At 39.9% G+C, this 19,947-nt stretch overlaps 2 protein-coding genes across 3 annotated transcripts; both read right to left on the reverse strand.

The window, feature by feature from the left end:
* Nucleotides 1-8,950: 8,950 nt before the first annotated feature.
* On the reverse strand, nt 8,951-13,953 carry LOC111332012 (uncharacterized). Of its 2 annotated transcripts, XM_088729742.1 has the most exons (5): nt 13,466-13,953; nt 11,783-12,036; nt 11,517-11,631; nt 10,804-10,929; nt 8,951-10,651 (listed from the first exon to the last, which is right to left on the reverse strand). In XM_088729742.1, exons 1-5 carry the CDS (start codon nt 13,557-13,559, stop codon nt 10,191-10,193), a joined length of 1,050 nt encoding a protein of 349 aa, XP_088585868.1. In that variant the 5' UTR covers nt 13,560-13,953; the 3' UTR covers nt 8,951-10,190. The 2 variants fall into 2 exon arrangements, with proteins under 2 accessions (XP_088585868.1, XP_088585869.1); XM_088729743.1 differs by lacking the exon at nt 10,804-10,929.
* A 141-nt stretch (nt 13,954-14,094) lies between these two features.
* LOC148724344 (uncharacterized) lies at nt 14,095-17,834 on the reverse strand. The gene is made up of 4 exons (XM_088729744.1): nt 17,702-17,834; nt 16,563-16,816; nt 16,363-16,477; nt 14,095-15,649 (listed from the first exon to the last, which is right to left on the reverse strand). Exons 1-4 carry the CDS (start codon nt 17,796-17,798, stop codon nt 15,183-15,185), a joined length of 933 nt encoding a protein of 310 aa, XP_088585870.1. The 5' UTR covers nt 17,799-17,834; the 3' UTR covers nt 14,095-15,182.
* Nucleotides 17,835-19,947: the final 2,113 nt, after the last annotated feature.

Raw genomic sequence — 19,947 nt, forward strand, 5'->3', positions numbered from 1 at the left:
CCACTGTCTCCTAAGGTTACAGAAAAGGGCTGCCCGAGTAATTCTTGGAGTGGACTCTTATTCTAGACGTGTTGTAAACTTTAGTAAACTAGGCTGGTTGCCTTTTTTTGATGAAATCAAACTAAATAAGTGTACAATGATTTTTAAGAGCCTTAAAGGCGATGTTCCGATTTACATCAGAGACTTGCTCAAGACGAACAGTTCTGTACACAATAGGTCTACTAGACATGGCAATTTAAATTTAGTGTGTCCCAAATACCTAAGAAATAACGATGGTGGCAAGGCATTCAGTGTTGACGCAGTTAAGTTATGGAACAGCCTTCCCCATGATATCAAAAATAAGCCTAGTATAAAACTATTCAAAACAGCTATGAAAAAGCATTTTATAAGCTCATATAAAAACCTGGACAACTTTGAAACAATATTAAGCAATAGCACATTATCTAATTTTAATTTTTTATAAATTAATTTTATCTTTCTGAATATTTTTAATATATCCTGCTATTTCTATCATAGAATTTTGTAATTATTTATATATTTATTTATTTATCAGTTTTTTGTAATGCTGTATAATCTAGTTAGAGGGCCACAGGTTTGTCAGCTTTTCAGCTGTTACGTGTCCCCCTCTATAAATAAAGTCCTTACTTACTTACTTACTTACTAGTTAGCCCTTCGTCGGAGCAGAGTTAACTCTGGTCGGAGCGACGAAGGGCTAACGCTGGAAACGTCAGCTTTTGTAATCGTTGCGGTGGCCAATTTACCATTTCAACTTTGTTGATATATCCAAATTAGATCAGTAGGTGGTGTATTTCCACGAAGCAGAGAAGCAGACGATTTGAAAGCAACAGAAACCAGATATTTTTCAAAGCAACAAAGTACATGATCGATCGATATATAATACAGCTAAATACAGATGAAATCTCGATTCTCGTTCAAAGTGTCTATGGAGAAAGGAAATAAGGTAAGAGCCTTAAAATCTAAGAAGGAGAATTAAAAAACAAAATGAAAAAAAATGTGGTCTCGGTTGGAAGCAACAGCTGGAGTTCGAGCTCTGATCGTTAGATTATCATTCCAGCGCCCTGTAAGTGATACCAAGAGGGATGAAAAACGTCTGCGCATGCGTGGCGTGTGCATGTTGATGTTGTCGTTGGTGAGCCGTTCGATCGTTTAATCACCCTAAACCGTCCGTGGATATATTTTGCCTTTCAAACTGGAATGTAAGGAAGCTATTTCAAAATAACTTCTGTAAACTGAACTCGTCGAAATGTTGAACGTATTATTTTTGGAAATGAAATGTTTATTTGCTTGCTTGCTCAGTACGTACTCGTTAGGTAAGGAAATTAACACATGCATTCCAAGCTTAATTTCTTTCAGTACCTCTATTTTAGATAATAAGCTAAGATTAAAATTGATAGAAGGTAAATGGTAATAATTTGGTAATAATTTTATCAAGGCGATGCGAAAGCACACCTATGTATCCTAAATGAATAAATTGCAAAAACGGTGGCTGCAAAATAATATCTCTTTCGCTGGAACTTAACATTCATTATTGGAAGTTAGTTATTTCCATGTGGATGGCACGAGAGAAGCTCCACTCAGCAAAAGCTAGACGAAATGCATTGTTTTCGTGGATGGATGGATGGATGAATGGATGGATGGATGGATGGATGGATGGATGGATGGGATGCATCATGGGGTGCCATCAAAAAGAAAAATTCTGCTTCAGGTTAATTAATCCTGAAAGAGAGTTCAGGAACCATAGTGGTTTGGTTTGAGGAGAGTTTTGTTCGATTGAATCATAGAAACATTCCTTGAAAAATTATCTGGTAAACCCATGCCCATGCCTGACTCACTGATTTGATGAATGAAACAATTTGCTAACCAAAAAGTTGCTTCTTGTTCTGCCAAGAATAACAGTCCTCAGGAAGAACCAGAAAGTAACATTGCCATGCGGTAGATTTATCTAGCAACCTTTGACCTTTGAATGAAATAGTCGGTTCATTTACAATAGTTTGTAATGAGGAGAAAGGGAGTTAAAAGTGTGAAATGATGAAAATGAAATGTTAGTTGTTCAGTAATTCGAGAATTGCCCTGAAAATCATAAGCAGCATTAAAATAAAAACGATCATTACTTCTATTTTATTTTTCTATATATCTACAAGATATTCCTTTGAGATACGAAATTTTGGAAGGACGTACAGGGAAGAAAGAAAGCGAGATATCAACCAGGGAGCAAGTGGTGGGTGTAACGCCTGCCTGCCTGCCTGCCTGCCTGGGAAATAGAATTTTACTGAAGAAAATGCCGGCCAAAGGAGACTGATGGGTTTCATTGAGAGTCTACACATGAACATTTCTTTATTTTCTTATATCCTTACAAGATATTCCTTTGACCTGCCTGATATTGGGTCAAACTTTTCTTAACTTAATATATTTACATTGGAAATAAAATGAAAATAAAGACAAAAATACATGAGAAAAGAATATAAGGAAAATGAAAGATTTTAATTGTAAAGGAGAAAAAGTCCTAGATAGAGTTTCTAAGTTTCTAAACAAAAATGCAGAACTGGTTGAGTTTGGTTTAAATTAGCTGCATTGTCACATAAAGCTCCATATAGCCATCTTTAGTGTCCATAAAATCGCAAAAAAAACCTTTTTTGTTTGTTTGTTTTTTTTTTAAGGATTTCAAACTGCAAGGCAGCCAATTCAAAGCAGTACAAAAATTTAATGATAATGCGAATGATCCCCCATGCACTCTGAGCAACCTGTGCAAAAGAGTGGGGGAGGCTTGTTCTCACGCATGCCACTTCCACGTAACGCATGCCAACGCATCCAAAACGGAATCCCAGTTTCACTAGACCCAAGGGACCTCTAGAATAGACGCGCAACTCCGGGAAATCATGGGCGCCGGAGTGGCATGCGTGCAAATGAGCCCCCATGCACTCTAAGGCACCTGTGCAAACAAAGGGGGAAGGCTTGTTCTCACGCATGCCACTTATATATAACGCATGCCAAAGCGGCCAAAACGGAATTCCAGGTTATCTAGAGCCAAGGGATCTTGGGAATAGACGCGCAGCTCCGGGAAATTACGGGCGCCGGAGTGGCATGGGTGCAAATGAGCCCCCATGCACTCTGAGGCACCTGTGCAAACGAAGCGGGGAGGCTTGTTCTCACGCATGCTACCTACACATAACGCATGCCAACGCAGCCAAAACGGAATCTCAGGTTCACTAGACACTAGGGACCTCGGGAATAGACGCGCAACTCCAGGAAATCACGGGCGCCAGAGTGGCATGCGTGCGAATGAGCCACACTACATATTGAGGCACCTTTGCAAACGTAGGGGGCAGGCATGTTCTCACGCCTGCCACATCTCTGGAACGCATGCCACCGAGCTCAAACTGGAATCGCAGGTTTACTAGACCCAAGGAAGTTCGGGAATAGACGCACGACTCCGGAAAATTACGGGCGCCGGAGTGGCTTGCGTGCGAATGAGCCCCACTACACTCTAAGGCACCTGTGCAAACGTCGGGATGAGGTATGTTCTCACGCTTCCCACATCTTTGTAACGCATGCCAGCGAGCTCAAACTGAATTCCCAGGTTCACTAGACCGAAGGGACCTTAGGAATGAGCCCCACTACACATTGAGGCACCCATGCAAACGTAGGGGGAGGCATGTTCTCACGACTGCCACATCTCTGTAACGCCTGCCAACGAGCTCAAACTGAATTGCCAGGTTTACTAGACCTAAGGAACCTTGGGAATAGACGGGCGACTCTGGGAAATCACGGGCGTCGGAGTGGCATGCGTGCGAATGAGCTCCACTACACTCTGACGCACCTGTGCAAACGAAATGAGGGGCATGTTCTCACGCATGTCATATCTCTATAACGTATGCCACCGAGCTTAAACTGGATTCCCAGGTTCACTAGACCAGAGTGATTTAAGGAATAGACGCACGACACCGGAAAATCACGGGCGCCGGAGTGGCTTGCGTGCGAATGAGCCCCAAACAACTCTCAGGAACCTGTGCAAACGTAGGGGGAGGCATGTTCTCCCTCATGCCAGATCTCTGTAACGTATGCCACCGAGCTCAAACTGGACTCCTAGGTTCAATAGACCCAAGGGACCTCGGAAATAGACGGGCGACTCTGGGAAATCACGGGCGCCGGAGTGGCATGTTTGCGAATCAGCCCCACTGCACTCTGAGGCTCCGGTGCACTAGACCCAGGGGAGCTCGAGATTCAAAGCACGAAGTTGGGAAATGTCTGACGCCGGAGTGGCATGCGTGCGAAGGTGAGTCTCTACGTGTGAGGCACATGTGAAAACGCGTCGGGGAGGCATCTTCTCGCGCATGCCACTCCGGCGTTACGCATGCCAGCGAGCTGGAATTTTATTCCCAAGTGCACTATCCCAGTGGAACTCGAGATTGAAAGCACGACTCTGAGAGATGTCTGACGCCCGAGTGGCATGCGTGCGAAGGTTAACCTCTACGTGTGAGGCACATGTGAAAACGCGTCAGGGAGCCATCCTCTCACACAGGCCAATCCACTGTTACGCATGCCAGCTAGCTGAAATTTTATTCTCAGGTGCACTAGATCCAGGGGAACTCAAGATTCAAAGCACGACTCTGGGAAATGTCTGACGCCAGAGTGGTATGCGTGCGAAGGTTGGCCACTACATGTGAGGCACCTCCTCAAACGCATCCGGGAGCCATCTTCTCACGCATGCCACAGCACTGTAACGCATGCCAGCGAGCTATAATTTGAATCCCATGTGCATTAGACACTGGGGACCTCGGGATTAAAAGCACGACTCTGGGAAATGTCTCTAAAGTACTCTAGACTTAACCTACAAAAAAAGGCTTTCTCGCGTGTTGGTGTCAAAATTTGGAATAAGATACCGAAAGAATTCAAAACGTTATCAAAACATTCCTTTAATAAACAAATTAAAACGTCTTTATTTCAGATACTAGATAATGAAGATTCTTATCTTGATGTTGAAAAGATCTCCTCTAAACTTAAGGACTGCATAATTAAAACAAATTGATCCGATTGCTTTCAGTACTAATGTATTTGCTTCTATACTTTATTGAACAACTATTGATGTATTTGCCAGCTATGCTTCTTTTTATAATTTAACAATATCTAATTATTTAGTTTTTAATTTTCTTTATATATTGTAAATAATGTTTGTTGATGATTGACCCGCCTCGAATAGCAAATTTGCTATCTGCGGGTCAACATAATCTAAATCATTTTGTAAGAAAAATAAAAATAAAAGTGTGTAAGTGTGTGTGACGCCGGAGTGGTATGCGTACGAATGTTGGCCAGTACATGTGAGGCACCTCTGCAAACGCATCCGTTGGTAGTTAGGATTCTCGAGTTAGGATTTATGTCACTATGTAAAGCATACATGAAGTAAGAAGCAAGATTTTGAGTCTTCCACGAACTCATTTCCCTTCGCCACAAACATGCTCCTCATTTCAAAAATGGCAAGATTGAGAAAGCTTTAATACCAAAAGATAAACGAAACGAAAAAATTTACGATAACCGGGCGTAAATCGAAGGTGAGATCTAGAATTTATATGATTTCTCTTGTCATATCATACCTGTAATCCCACCATATTTTGAAGACCGACAAATGGCACCAATGCTGCCTTTACAGTGCTTCCTAGTTCCCCAACCCCGGTTACTGTTTAGTTGTCTGCGGTTGGATATCATACGAAGCATTCAAAGACTTTTACACATCCAACGAAATTTCTTTCTGCCCCTGGCTTTTGATTATTGCACGCTTATACGCGTCATTCAAGTAAATATGTAAAGATGAAACAGTTTTTAGTGTAATAGAAAATCCGAGCCCCAGATGGGACTTGAACCCTCGACCCTCCGTGATCTAGTCGGATGTTCTAACCACTGAGCTACTAGGGACTCTATGGTGAGCAAGGGTCAATTTGTGGGCCTCGACTGGAACCGCATCGCGCGGCTACACAGCCAAGTATTGATAAGCGCCTCCAGCTCGAAATTCAAGTCCCATCTGGGGCTCGGATTTTTCTATTACACTAAAAATTGTTTACATGCTCACTTTGGAGGTTGGTTGGCCGCATCTTGATATGCTTTAATGTGACAGCGTGATGCTGTTAGTGAGTTTCACAGGCGCCTACCAATACTTGGCTGTGTAGCTGCGCGATGCGGTTTCAGTCGAGGCCCACAAATTGACCCTTGCTCACCATAGATTCTCCAGTAGCTCAGTGGTTAGAGCATCCGACTAGATCACGGAGGGTCGCGGGTTCAAGTCCCATCTGGGGCTCGGATTTTTCTATTCAAGTAAATAAGGTCTTTATAAGTCTCTTCAGCATGGGGACTCAAGGCCTGTCCTTAAAAAATCCCACCAAAAAATCCTAACTCGAAAATCCAACTGGAAATCCTAACTCGGGAATTAGTTTGTCTCGCTGCACTCTAGTAGCACGAGCCATTCAGAACATTTCAATGAGCGCGCAGATGTCAGAGCTTATCCAAATGAATAATGAAATTAACGTGCGCACGCTTTGCACGGGAGTTAAGACGAGCGAGCCAATGACAAGGGAGCGATCTCACGACTTTTGTCAGGCACGTCTGCTAACGCGTCGGGTTATATTTTCTATTTGTATAAGCGCATGAACGCCCGAAGATGCAAAATTAGTCTTTTGTATTATACGTTATGGGTAGGAGAGAACAGGAATATAGAAAGAGGAAGGCTGCAACAAAAATACATGAGCAAATGAAGTACCATCACGATGGAATGATCGCTACCGAATCCTTCCTTAATTCGGATGAGAACCCAGAGCTAAACGTCAACAACCGAATAGATGAAGGAAAGCGGAAGAATATTAACAGAAATAGGCTTATCGTTAAATGTGTTTCAGAAGCCATTCTTAAGGAGTGCGATGATGATGTATTTCCAAATATATATGCGTTATTCAAGATATGCGCCACATTTCCTGAAACGAGCTGTGAATGAGAAAGAAGTGCAAGTACTTTAAGGCGGCTGCATACATATAACAGGGGATGCATGGGCCAGGAAAGGCTGTCGTCCCTCGCACTAATGCACCTACGTTATCAAGTTAAAACTGTTTTGGATGAGGTGGTAAATCTGTTTGCCGCCAAACACCCACGGAGGCTGGAGCTCGGGACTATTCTGAGGGATTAGTGATTTTATATCGTAAAATTAGTCCTTTGTAACTTAATTCAAACAGTTGCATTCGACAAATGCAATATTCAGTTTCTACCGTATACTTTGCCGTTACAATTTCTTATGTATTGCTACTTTCCTAAATAAACGGATCAGACAATAAAAAATACATTTCGGTAGTTTGGTCCTCTTTTTCCTCGATAGCACCCCCCCCCTCCCACCCCCCACATAAAATCCTGGTTACGGGCCTGTCCTCGGGAAAATAGTGTGATTGGTTTCGAGTTTACAGATACCATATTACTAAGATATTCTTCACCAGGTGTTAATAGTCAATTATAATAACGTATCAGTTGGAAGGCTGAGGTCAGTTTGTTACGGCGAGTTCGTCGTTTACTTAGTTGTTGGAGCTGGAATCTATATTCTACTGATTTACTCGATTAATTCGCAAATATAATAAAAGTTAAAGGCTTAGTTATTATTGTTAAAGTTTGTCGACGTGCAGTGGTTCAGATCGACAAACTACAATTGCATGCAAACTTCTTTTTTTTTATTTTTTAAACCCGCTAAAAAGTTAATTGCAGCTGCATAACGTCAACCGACAACTCTATGATAAAAGCTATTCTGTTGGTGTTCTACGCCTACGGATTGCTTCTAAAAGGTGAGAACCTTTCCTGTTATAAATTTTATTGAAAATGTTATGGGCAAATAGCCCTCAAAAATGGTTCCTGTTATCAACCATCGCTTTTAAATTACCCTTCCTAACTTTTTTTTTTAAATCGATACTGGAGTGATAAATATTTAACTAAATAAGTGGGAGAAGACTCTAGGCGACACTCGTTCGGGTGGTTGAAACATTTATTTTTTTCTCGACCTGCAAATACACTTTTGTGGAAAATGCTTGAGAGATTTTTACATTGTTCGCTAACCCGACAGCCATGTTGCCCTAGAGTGGATAACAAACACTTGATGAGAAGAAGTTAAAACATTCTCCTATGTGAAATTAATATTGATTTTTCTAGCCCAATACAGTTTCTATTTGAAATGTTGGAGGGGAATCCTTTATAAAAGACTTTTGGGGAATAGGGTGATTTTGTTGTAGAGAATAAAAGAACCGAAATGTTGTGAAAGAATTAAATTTAGGTTTTTCTTAAATATATTTGACGGTGAATAAATTGTCCAAACTTGCTCAAAAGAAAACGGTTCATTGATTCTGTGGATATTTTAGGCGAGGAGAGGCTTAGAAGGATTTTTCGCAGACCACGCTCGAAATTTTCAGTTTGAAATTCTTGGAAGTTGGAAAAAGCGCATTTTTCTCCAATAACTCAGGCGCACAAGGTGGTTAATTGCATATTTGAACTTGAAGTTAATTTGGTTATATCAACAAAGTTGAAACTGTAAATTGGCCACCGTAACGAATAAAAAAGCGGACGTTTCGAGCGTTAGCTATTCGTCAGAGCGAATGGAGGAGCTGTGGGTTGTATGTGGGTTTATGTGCAGAAAACGGAGCTACGCCATTGGTGGGTAAATAGGCAACCTCGAGTACAGCTGGTTTTAGTTTACCAGTGAATACATTACTGCTTTTTCCATTCTTTGATTTTGTTTGAGTATCACCGTTAAGTTTTAAACTTCAGTTTCACCGACTGCACTCTTTAACTTGGATACTGAGTATCAAAATGCGGACCTTTGGGGCCCTCTAGGGGGTGCGAACGCACTCCGTGGACACCCCCCCCCTGGTTACAGAGGGCGCCTTTAGATTTTGAATTCAACTACTGTAACTATAGCCATAGCACACACAATGAGTTTATTTCTATGACATGGACTTGATTTTACTTCTTTCATAAAAAACATTTTAAAGTGCTTGTTGGTGAAGTTTTAACATGCAAATAGTAGCCTGTTGTCTTATTGTAATTGCCGTAGATAGCAGCGCGCCCGCAAAACATTATTAAACATTTCAGACTTAGACAAGTCTAATTAACATCTCTTCAACTCTCAATCCTTCTTTTCTACCCATATAAGATTTAAAAAATTCATTTTAATTGATTGTGATGATTGTGAATGAATAACAACACCAGAGTGTCTTATAGATTAGCACCAGACTAAAGGGATCTCGGCAATCGGCCCCATATAAACCAGAAAAAATTGTGGGCTCAAAGAGTTATTAGCTTAAACTATTATCACAAATGGGACTTCTAGTTCGTTTGTTCAAAAAGCCCCTAATATAGACGTCGGCGCCAATTTTTGTTGGCGGGAACACCGCGTCGGCGAGTCCCAGGGTTTCAGTTCTTGTATTTAAATAGCACGTACGCCATTCAAAATAAAATTATAGAGAATTATTGGAAACAAATTTAAATTGGAGCACGAGGAAGACCGACAAACATGGGTCATACTCAGTCTTTAGTCTACTGATTTACTGTCTGAAAAAATCTATACTAATATACCGAATTGACGGTCCCTCCTAAAATATCACCATAACAGAAACCAAATGGAACTTGGTTGCTTATGAAAGAGAAAGCTAAGGAACTCCACACCGTTGACATGCATTTGAGACTTTCCTTTTAAGGTAGTGTTGAAGTTTATCTACAATAGAACGCAGGTCTCAAGGTAATAAATAACCGCAGTAAAAAAATTTAGATAATATTACAGTGTTTTGGGGAGGGGGGAACTAGTTGCAGATGGAACTATATCACAATCAGGATTCTTATCCAGGATTCTCATCGTAATAGCTAACAAAAGGAACGTGTTGGGAAACTGATAGCGCCAAATATGTATCGGCTCTAATTAGAGATTTCATGCTCCATTAAACCTAACAATTATAAACCGTTTCCGTTTCAAGTTTACTTATCGAACAGCTAGCTAAAAGGCTTCTTTTTCACCTCCCAATGACATTTCATAAATCTTTCTGGCGTACTTTTGAGATTTTTTTCTTTGAGTTTGACTTTAATTTGATCTTGTTAACTTCGATCTCCGTAAAAAAACTAATGGCCTTCCGAATCTATTATTCAATTTAGTGCTGAATTTCAGTTTAGGAGTACAAAGCATAAACATCTGCGCACGTCTCACCACTGTTATTAGACTCGGTGGAATCAACCAAGTCGTGCGCATACCATATTTGGAACTGCTGTCCAACCGATACAACCAGTGGAGTGGGGAGAGGGTTAAACACAAGCGTGGGAGAGTTGACATCAGCACCTCCAAGTTGGTATGTGTAGTACTTGTTGTTGGCGTTACCTTTCACGAAATCAGCAAGAGGAAGAACTGTTTTATTGCTGTAAGTTATCACCGTCATTAAGTTGTCATTTCCGTATTCTGGCCTCAAACATCCCCAGTTAGTTGAAGGGAATCTGGTGTCACATGTAACGGAGCCACTTATATGCAGAAGTTTGAACGTCAAGATTTGACCGGCTTCCTGGATTACAAAGGATCCATAGTCGTTATTTCTTGTTCGAAAACAGACAGGATCAACGTTCACCTTATTCCAGTTATCTGTTAAAAAGTTTTTTAGGTTTCAAAGATAGTGTTAAGGTATTATAAAACATTAAAATAACTTAGAGAGGATAACCAAAAAGTGATTAATTTGTGGAAAATTATTTGAAAAAAATTGTCGTTCTGTTCAAACCACAAAGATCGAGATGTACCTGAGCACAAGTACCGTCCATCTCCAAGGTATCCAGACCTACAACTGCAGTCGAATGATCCAGCGGTGTTTGTACAATTAGCCGCAAAATGACAGTCGTGGCTTCCATCGCTACACTCATCGATATCTAGGTAGGAAGGGAATATAAGAATGATCTGGGCGTAGGAAAAATTATTACCGAAAAATCACGTTTTCCGCAAAACTTTTTCTAGTTTCAGTGCCCAAATTTGAAGAAAAAACGCCTTGAAAAGTGACAGCTTGAAGGTTGTTTATAGTCGATTCCAAGAAACCGCCTCTCGGTTAGCTCAATTGATAGAGCGCTGGAGGGTTCGAGCCCCGGGCCGGACCAACACTCAAGGTCTTAAAATAATTGACAAGAATATGCTGCCTTTCTATAACATCAAGAGCTTGTTTAGATATTCTAGTCTTCTCGGATAGGGACGAATAAATGAAGGTCCCGTTTCCTGCAGGGTTAGGGGTAGGAGACGTTAATTTTCCACGCACGAGATTACTGTGTGATGGATGTCCTCCCCTGGGATGGGATGGGTGTGTGTCGTCTCGCGATTACATGAGCCTCTGGCTCGGGAAATATGGGCAACTATGCCCCACGCAAAGACATTAAACTTGATTACAGGATAGGCTTAACTGTGAACTTTGAAAATGATTGAACTATCTTCAGTTTGTAAAGCTATCGCGAGGAGTTTACTTTCTCACCATTTTGGCAATGTTCTCCTTCGTATCCATCAGAGCAAATACAGCGGTATCCACGATTACCAAACCCCGCTTGACATGTCGAGTAACTAGCACAAGGATTGCTCTCACAGGAATTCTGAAATGGAATAAATAAATTGAGTAGATAACTAGACTGAGTATGTAGATAGATCGATAGATAATAGACAATTTAGTGGATAAATTGATAAAGGAGGCGGTTCAACTTTAAGCAGATAATCTTCGTAAAACTGACATTGGCATGAGCTTACAATGATTGCTCTGTATATAAAGTCCTTCTGATTCTCGAAGTAGCTCGAAGAGACTTGCAAACGGGTTCTGTTACTCAGCTCGCATTTAAATGTTCCGTCTCCCAGCGGACCAAAGTTGTAAGACACACAATTCGGTTCAAAATAGCATTTTAATTCGCAGATATCCTTGTCCAGTACTTGTTCACTTCTTATGACGTGTTTTGTTAGGATCTTGTTCTTCGTTCCTGCTTTGAACTGAATCACTCGGCAGTCATCTAAGGGTTTGACATAAGATAAAGAAGCCATTAGAAAATGAAATCACAAGACACAAATTTAGAGGAAGTCGACAACCTCTGTCTTATTGCAAAATTGCGTTAAAGTTGTTTAAAAGATACTAGAGAAACTACATAAATAACTTTCCAATCTTCCACTCGAAAAAATACATTTATTTCACCACACCCTTTTATCTTTAAAAGAAAGGAAGGTGACAAGCCCTTCCTCACATTTTAATAGGTGAGAGACTCCGCTAAATAGCATTCAAACTCAGATTCTTCGTGCATCATATTCATCATATAAGAAAAGTTGCTTCTTTCGACCATTATTTTCTTATTTAACTATTATTCTACCAAAAGTGATTTAGAAATTGTTTTCACCACGATATCCCATGAATACTGGAGAGCAAGATTGGTGTTCGCCATTATGATCCTAGATTGGAGATGGTTTCTTAATGAACTATAATAATTTATAAAGGACGTAAGTTTCTAACGAAACTGTGGTGCTGCGTCGGTGGGGGTATAACTTGATAGCTTCGTTTTATCAACTGATTTGATAATGCACGTTGGCCACCGTAAAAATTTTTTGACGCTGACGGTTTAGCGTTAGCTCTTCGGCCTTCACAGTGGAAAATCTTCTTTACTAATTAAATCTTTACCGTTCCATTTGATGTTACATAATATATAATAATCGGACACGCATAATTCGAAAATTTTGAATACATACTGTATTCGTGAATGCTGAAATATGCAGCTTTCTCTACTCTACAGATTAGCATTAGCATTCAAGAGAATATTCTAGAGATTACATTAGCATTCGAAGATAATGTAAAATCCCTTTCACAGCGTGATACATTCACAAACCAGGTCCAACTTTCAGATAAGAAACTGGCACATAAGAGACCAGGTGTGGAAATAGATGTGGAAAATGGCATAGTTTTGTCTGATTTGGACAGACGGTCAAAAAACCCCGATCAAGAGTACCTAGGGTATTTAACTCTGAATTCTACGAGCGCATGGATAGCATATGTGCCTTAGGGGTTATCAGGAAAGAACAACAAATTTAAATAATTGCGTAAAATTCGCCTTTAATTAGCAACGATTTTACTGGCTGTGTGTACAACAACTCTTCTCTCAATTTTCTATCAAGCCGAGCAAAAATCGCGTCATTGTGAGCGGGACAAAAGTTAACATTCGCCCTAACGTGTTATCGCGTAAGATCCTGTCTGCCATATTTTCTCTGAGAAATCAATTTTCATGTTCAAAATTCAGAATAGATCTAAATCAAAGTTAACTCTATGCGTTTCCTCTTTTTCCTCACCGACTTTCTTTTTTCTTTTGTGCCATCAACACGAGGAAGCGAATCCAAGGAATAAAACAGAGATAATAACTAAAACCTTAGCCATGCTAAGTATTGGCAAGAGCCACTTACCTCCATGTACCATTAAACCAAACTGAAAAATCCATGTGAAAGTTAGAATCTTACTCTCTGAGAGATCACAAACTTTTCGTGAGAAGCGTAACATATCGCCGTTAGCGAGATGACCTTGCAGCAAGCGATCCGAATAGAACGCCGGTCTCTCTTACAAATCCGAATTTTTAATTGCAACTAGATGTATTATGTCAACATTTAAACAATAGAGGGAATTGCAGTGTCATCCGAGAGGAAAATATTGATTGAAAGAAGTGGCAGATGTGCGAACAGCACGCTACGTAAATATGAATTATTCCTTTTTTGACATTTACGAATGATTCATTTGAATCTCTCCATGGCTTCATTTAACTAGCTGACGATGGACTGAGCCGTAAGAATTGTGGAAAACTGTAGGACAAATAAATAACTTAAATGCGTGATGTTGGCCTTTGTAAACAACTAATTCACACTTTGCCGAAAATTAATTACCTGGCACAAGTAGGTTTTCAGTTGAACTCTTCAGAGTTTTGCCTTAAATGTAGTTGAAAATCTATCGCGTGCGTTCAACTGCAAATTAATTCACTGAAGGATTATTATAACAGAATGGTTAGACTATTTTAAAAAGCTCCATGTTGAAGACGGGCGAGGAGGCGTACGCATCTATTTTAATTAAAAAAAAATTGTACACACCAGGACAGTTAAATGGTTTGATAATCGTTTATGTCACAAATGTACCGCCAAATCTACCCTCATATCCTGCACGCATTGCTACCCCAGTATAGCATATTACAACTACTTTATGACAATGTTTTTGTTTAAACCAACACGGAACTCCAATCAGCTTTTACTGGTAAATTTTATGTTCAATATAATTTTCTCCCTTGATTTTTTTTCCATTCAGATTTCCTTAAGTTCAATTGTTTCTTAACTTGAGGACAGAATTAAATACATGCAATTCAAAGTAAGATTTCTAGCCCAAAACCCATTCTGAAGAGAAAAAAAAGATACACCATAAAATAAAACTTGACAGTTTTAAATTTGAGCTACCTTAAAGAAGATCTGATATAATAGTTTGTCAGTTATTTAAGTCTTGAAGCTCCTGAGTTGCTTTACCTCAACTTCTATTCATTTTCATGATTAAAATGCAAATTCATAAGCATTAGCCGCAGGGAAAGTAACAATTGTGAAATATTTAACAACAACGTTATATGCGCGTGTTGAATGTGAAAAGGTGAACAGCATAAAGGAAGGACTTCAGCACCAGGCTAAATAATACTAGGGTAAATCTCGATTCTAAAAACTGCTTTTTTCCCTTTTTTTTTTAGTAATTACATTGTTGATGGTTGCATTATTTCATGAAATTATTTATTATGTTGCATATCGTTTTCGGAGATTGCTGAATTGGTCAATATAAGGACTTGATATACAATCAGCTCACTGATCGCATCTACTGAACAGACCATTCCTTAAGGACCTGGCGATTGCAGCCATACCACATCCACCGTGCCCTCGTGGAATAATATTTATGAACCAATTTCCATTCACTCTCTTGGTTGGTCTCTGGCTGTGATTCAGTAAAGTGCAGACATACGGCTGATGATTGAAGCCATACCACATCCGCCGTGCTCTTTTGGAATAATCTTTATGAACCAAATTCTATTCGCTTTCTGGTTGATTGCCGGGTGTGATTCAGTGCAGACGTACGGCTGAGGTCATCTGCAACTGTCACTGCCGTTCAACATTGTGAATGGTACAGAGCAAAAACGTCTGCGCATGTCTTACCATCGTTATTATCCTCAGAAAAATTAACCAAGTCGTGTGCATACCATAACTGGAACTGTTGTCCAGCTAATACATCAAGTGGGGTCGGGAGGCGGTTAAACACCAATGTTGTAGAGTTGACATCAGCACCGTCAAGTTGGTATGTATAGTATTTGCCTTCGCCGCCTTTCACGAACTCAGCAAGCGGAAGAACTGTTTTGTTGCTGTAAGTTATCACTGTCATTAGGTTATGATTTCCGTAAGTTGACAATGAGCATCCCCACGTTGTTGTTTTTTCTGAAGTGGAACATGTCACTGAGCCACTTGTGTGGACAAGTTTAAATGTGTAGATCAGACCGGCTTCTTGGATGTAAAAAGGTCCGTAGTCGTCACCTTTAGTCCCAAAACAGACAGGATCGATGTTGATCATTTGCCAGTTGTCTGTAAGAGAGTTTTCTATATATGATTTAACTCTATGTTGAATGTAACCTACGTGTAGCCGAAACTTTCTTACGCCCCTCCCCCACCTCCCCGAGCAGAAATGGAAGGGAGGGCACGTCTACGAGAACCTGACACAAATCATGTTCTGTGATGTCACTCTTTTGCAAGAATATATGTAACGGCTTATTATAGGTTAACTTTTTTCGTCCGATACTCTCGTGAATTCTGATTAGCTAGACTTGGTGGTTTTCTTTCATACTTACAAATAGGGTAGTAAACATAATGTCTTCATGGTTAACTTTACAGACAACAGCGATCGACCACAAGATTTAAGAAAGTTTCCGTGACCTTCTGGTTAGAGAATTTTTTTAAGAAGAACAACAATAAGCATAGATAAGTCTTTCGTAACGCGCTTCAGTGTTGTTGTTTACCTCAATTACTTTTCATGCTGGCACCTCTCTCTTCCCAAAAACCATTATTATAGTTTTACATAGATAAGAGTGACGTCACAGAACACGGTTTGCGTCAGGTCTTTGTAGACGTTCCCTCCCTTCTGTTTCTCCCCGGGTACGTAAGCTATGGTAAATTATTAAACCTGTGCATATTCTAAAAAAAATGACCTTGAACCGTGATGTATTTGTAGTACTCTAAACTGACCACTAAAATTTTGTTCCTCTATGTTTATCTAACTCATCATCTCATTGTTTTCTCACCTGCTTGATTTTGAAAACCTTGATATATATCAGGACAAACACAACGGTATCCATGGATACCAAACCCCGTTTGACATACGGAATGGCTTGGGCACGGGTTGCTCTCACAGGGGTTCTGAAGAGGAAGTTTTTGTCGATCAGTATCGAATTAAATTTTTATCATCATCTGCCGTGAATGTGTTATCTAGGTATTCACCTACAATAATTGCTCTGTAGATGAAGTCTTTTCTGTCCTTTAGGTCACTGGGAGAGACCTGTAAGTGGGTTTTGCTGTTCAGCTCGCATTCGAAAGCTCCATCTCCCGATGGACCGTAGTTGAGGGACACGCATTTTGGCTCAAGGTAGCATTTTATTTGACAATCATCTTCACGGAGTACTAGTTCACTTCTAATGACTTGTTTGATAAGAGCCTTATTTGCTTTCCTCTCTCTGAACTCAATCGTTCTACAATCATCTAGATAAAAAAAAAAAACAAATATTAATGAACTGAACTAGAAGAGCTGTATGTCATAAATAATTAAGAACGATAGAAGATCTTAAAGTGCAGCTTCCCACGAGACGGTGGCCACCCAACGATTTTGGCCAATCTGATGTCACCTTGAAGTGCAGCTTGAACAGGCCAAGAGGTGCAGAGAAGACAGAACAGAAAAACAATGTTTAACAGATGGGCTCGACCATACAAAGTCAACTGCAGAAGACTCCTCGAGAACTTTGAATCTGTTGCGATTCGCTTTGATTGACCGCAGCTAGATTATTGCACTACATAAAAACTTATTTCATTTTCTCTTGTTTTAATTGAAAAATATTCTTCTTCTTCTTCTTCGTCTTGAAAAAAAAAATTTTGAAACATTTCAATCATCAGGTGAAAATCCCAGTAGTACAGTCCGTTTTAGTCATTCTATTGAAAAACTTGCTTCTCCAATTAAAGTTTCGGCTTGTCATGTTTTTAACTATAGAACATTCAGAGGGCTGACGTAGGTCCGAGTCCCTATGTTCTTCTACTTTAAGAAAATTTGAATCCTAAGTCTTAGCAAGTCGAAAAATGCGGCTTTGTCAAACTTCCTCGTTTATGGAAAAAATCACGAAAACAAGAGATCCTGTCCAAAATGTGACACGATGAGAAGGAATCAAAGACAAATCCTTAAAAACTGTGGTACTCCTTGATACCGATGTACATACAGGCATAAGCACCGTCCCATGGAGCTTATGTATCCTTAATATTTTCCTCTTTCGTCGACAGTTTCTTAAATTTTTATCGTAGGAACACTCAGACCGTGAATTCCAATCGATGAAATTAACTATTAGGAATTACATATTACTACTTCTCTAAAAGGCTTACCACTGTCTACAGATTCAATCCAGCAAGGTAAAGATATGAAGACAACAGTCGTTGCACAAAAGAGAGAACCGAGTTTTTTCGAAAGTGGTATAGCCATCTCTGCAGGGCAAAACTGGCTCGCAGTTGAGCGTGTTCAGCGAGAAAACATTCTATCTGTATTTAACACATACAAAACCTTATAGCTCAAATCCCTCATTAATATTGATGGTTTCGGCTTTAGAAGTAATAAGAAATTGCCTAATCATCAGACAGATGTTCTGGAAACGTTTGATTGCGAGTCGTCACCTTTGGAGATCTATCAAAACAGTAGTGAATGGGTTCTTTCTTTCGTTCTAGGCCAAACGAAAAACAAAATACATCACATCAACTATCAACAAGCATGAAAACGCAAAATAAGGCACTTACAATGATTATCATTATTTTTTTAATGCTTTCTCAGGATTTTTCAGTGTCAAACTGATCTCAGGATTACTCAACGACTGGGGAAGCTAGTCAAGTAATAATTGATTCGCTAAAAGCATATAGGTGAGCACCTCTATTGTTCGTGGTTGGATAGGAGACACATTTTGATATGAAAAGGATCATTACGATTGGACCGTTGGGAAAAGTGTTGTCTTTGTAGTAATTGTTGTTCTGCTTCGAAGGAGTATAACTATCCATACTGGTCTGTCAAAAATAAATTTGAAACTGTTCAGAAAGCGCGCACACAATTGCAGTTTATAGCTTTAAATGATTCCCGGGCGTGGAAAAAGGACTGAAAAAGTGAAAGAACTTTATTACGAGAAAGAAGCATTGCGCAATCTTATCCATTACTGTTATAGGCGTAACCGTTCATTACAAGCTGCTATTTAGTAAATAAACCCCTTCGGGCGACTGGTATGTCGGCTAATAATGTCCGCGGCTGAGAGATTGTCCGAAAAATGAATATTTGGCCAAGAAGCGAAGCTTCCGGGGCAAATAGAAAATTTGGAGGACAATCTCAGCCAAGGACATTATCAGCCGACATACCAGCAAGCCAGAACGGGGTTTATCTATTTTATAACCCTCCCCTTAATTTTCACATCTCAATTAAACTGCGCGTAAACACAGTAAAAAAGCCAGTGTTGATCTGATGGCCATTGCGCGTGATTGACGCAAGCAAGCAAAAAAAAACAAATAACCAGTTTGGTTTCCTTCCATGTAAATAGGAGAACGGAAAAGTTGAATTTCTTGCGTTGACTATGTTTCTTTTTCACTGAAAAAATCGGAGGACAAATATCGACGCGGACGGGGGTTATTGCGTGATAACTGTCCTGTGATTTTGCGCCACGTGACGTAAAGTAACCAATAAAATCGCGCTAAAGGTTAATGAGTGGGTTATAATCTATAATACTGATCAAGATTTTAAAAAGTTGAAGCAGCCTGCTTTTGTTTACAAAATGACGAAAGGTTAACCATTGTCAGAACTTTTAGGCCTCCCTACTATAATCTCTACAACCGCTCTTAAATAGTTAATGATAAAAATAAAACTAAAACTCCACGGAACGCACGTACTCACAAAACACTAATTAGCGTTCGTTATAAATCTAGAAGCCTCGCGATTTATGTAATTTGTGTATGCAAGTTCTCCTCCATAATCAACCGAGTCATGGGGCCATACTGAGAAGTTTGGAAAACTTCCAAAATGCAATTAAAGTAAATTATTTATGGCGCGAGAGCTGCTTGCGATCCCACAATTTAGTGCATATTTAATAAAACAGAAAACTTTCCTAATCAAGCTCAAAAGCTGCCTTCATCGAAAAATGGCGCCAGTAGCTAAGCGCTGTTGGTCTACTGACACAAGCGAGGAGTTTTTCAATTTTCGGTGGAATGCGAAAACTCTGTTCGTGAAAACCTGTTTCGTAAGTCCTGCTGTTATGCTATTGCTTGTGAGACTCGAACAGTGTGTGTCGGTTTAGTTTTCACTCGGAAAAAATGAAGCTAAGTGGCTCTTTTCGGTAAGGTGGTGGTATTCATGTAGTGTATAAGTCTCTGCTAAGTAAACCAGCTCTCCAAAGTCAGCCGTTTAAAGTCAGTAGGTTGTTGGTTACACATCGAGCAGAGCCAATGTTCACAAGTACAATCGCTGACACCACCACTTGTCATCGCCGGTTTATGTTCAGTCAATCTGTTCTCAAGATTGTTAGTGTCCCTAATATTGAAGGCTTAATTAGCGGTCCAAGAACTTGTTGCCTCGACCAATCATGAAACTGAATAAACGTATAAAG

Source organism: Stylophora pistillata, chromosome 8 (assembly GCF_964205215.1).
Source record: "Stylophora pistillata chromosome 8, jaStyPist1.2, whole genome shotgun sequence".
NCBI lineage: Eukaryota > Metazoa > Cnidaria > Anthozoa > Scleractinia > Pocilloporidae > Stylophora > Stylophora pistillata.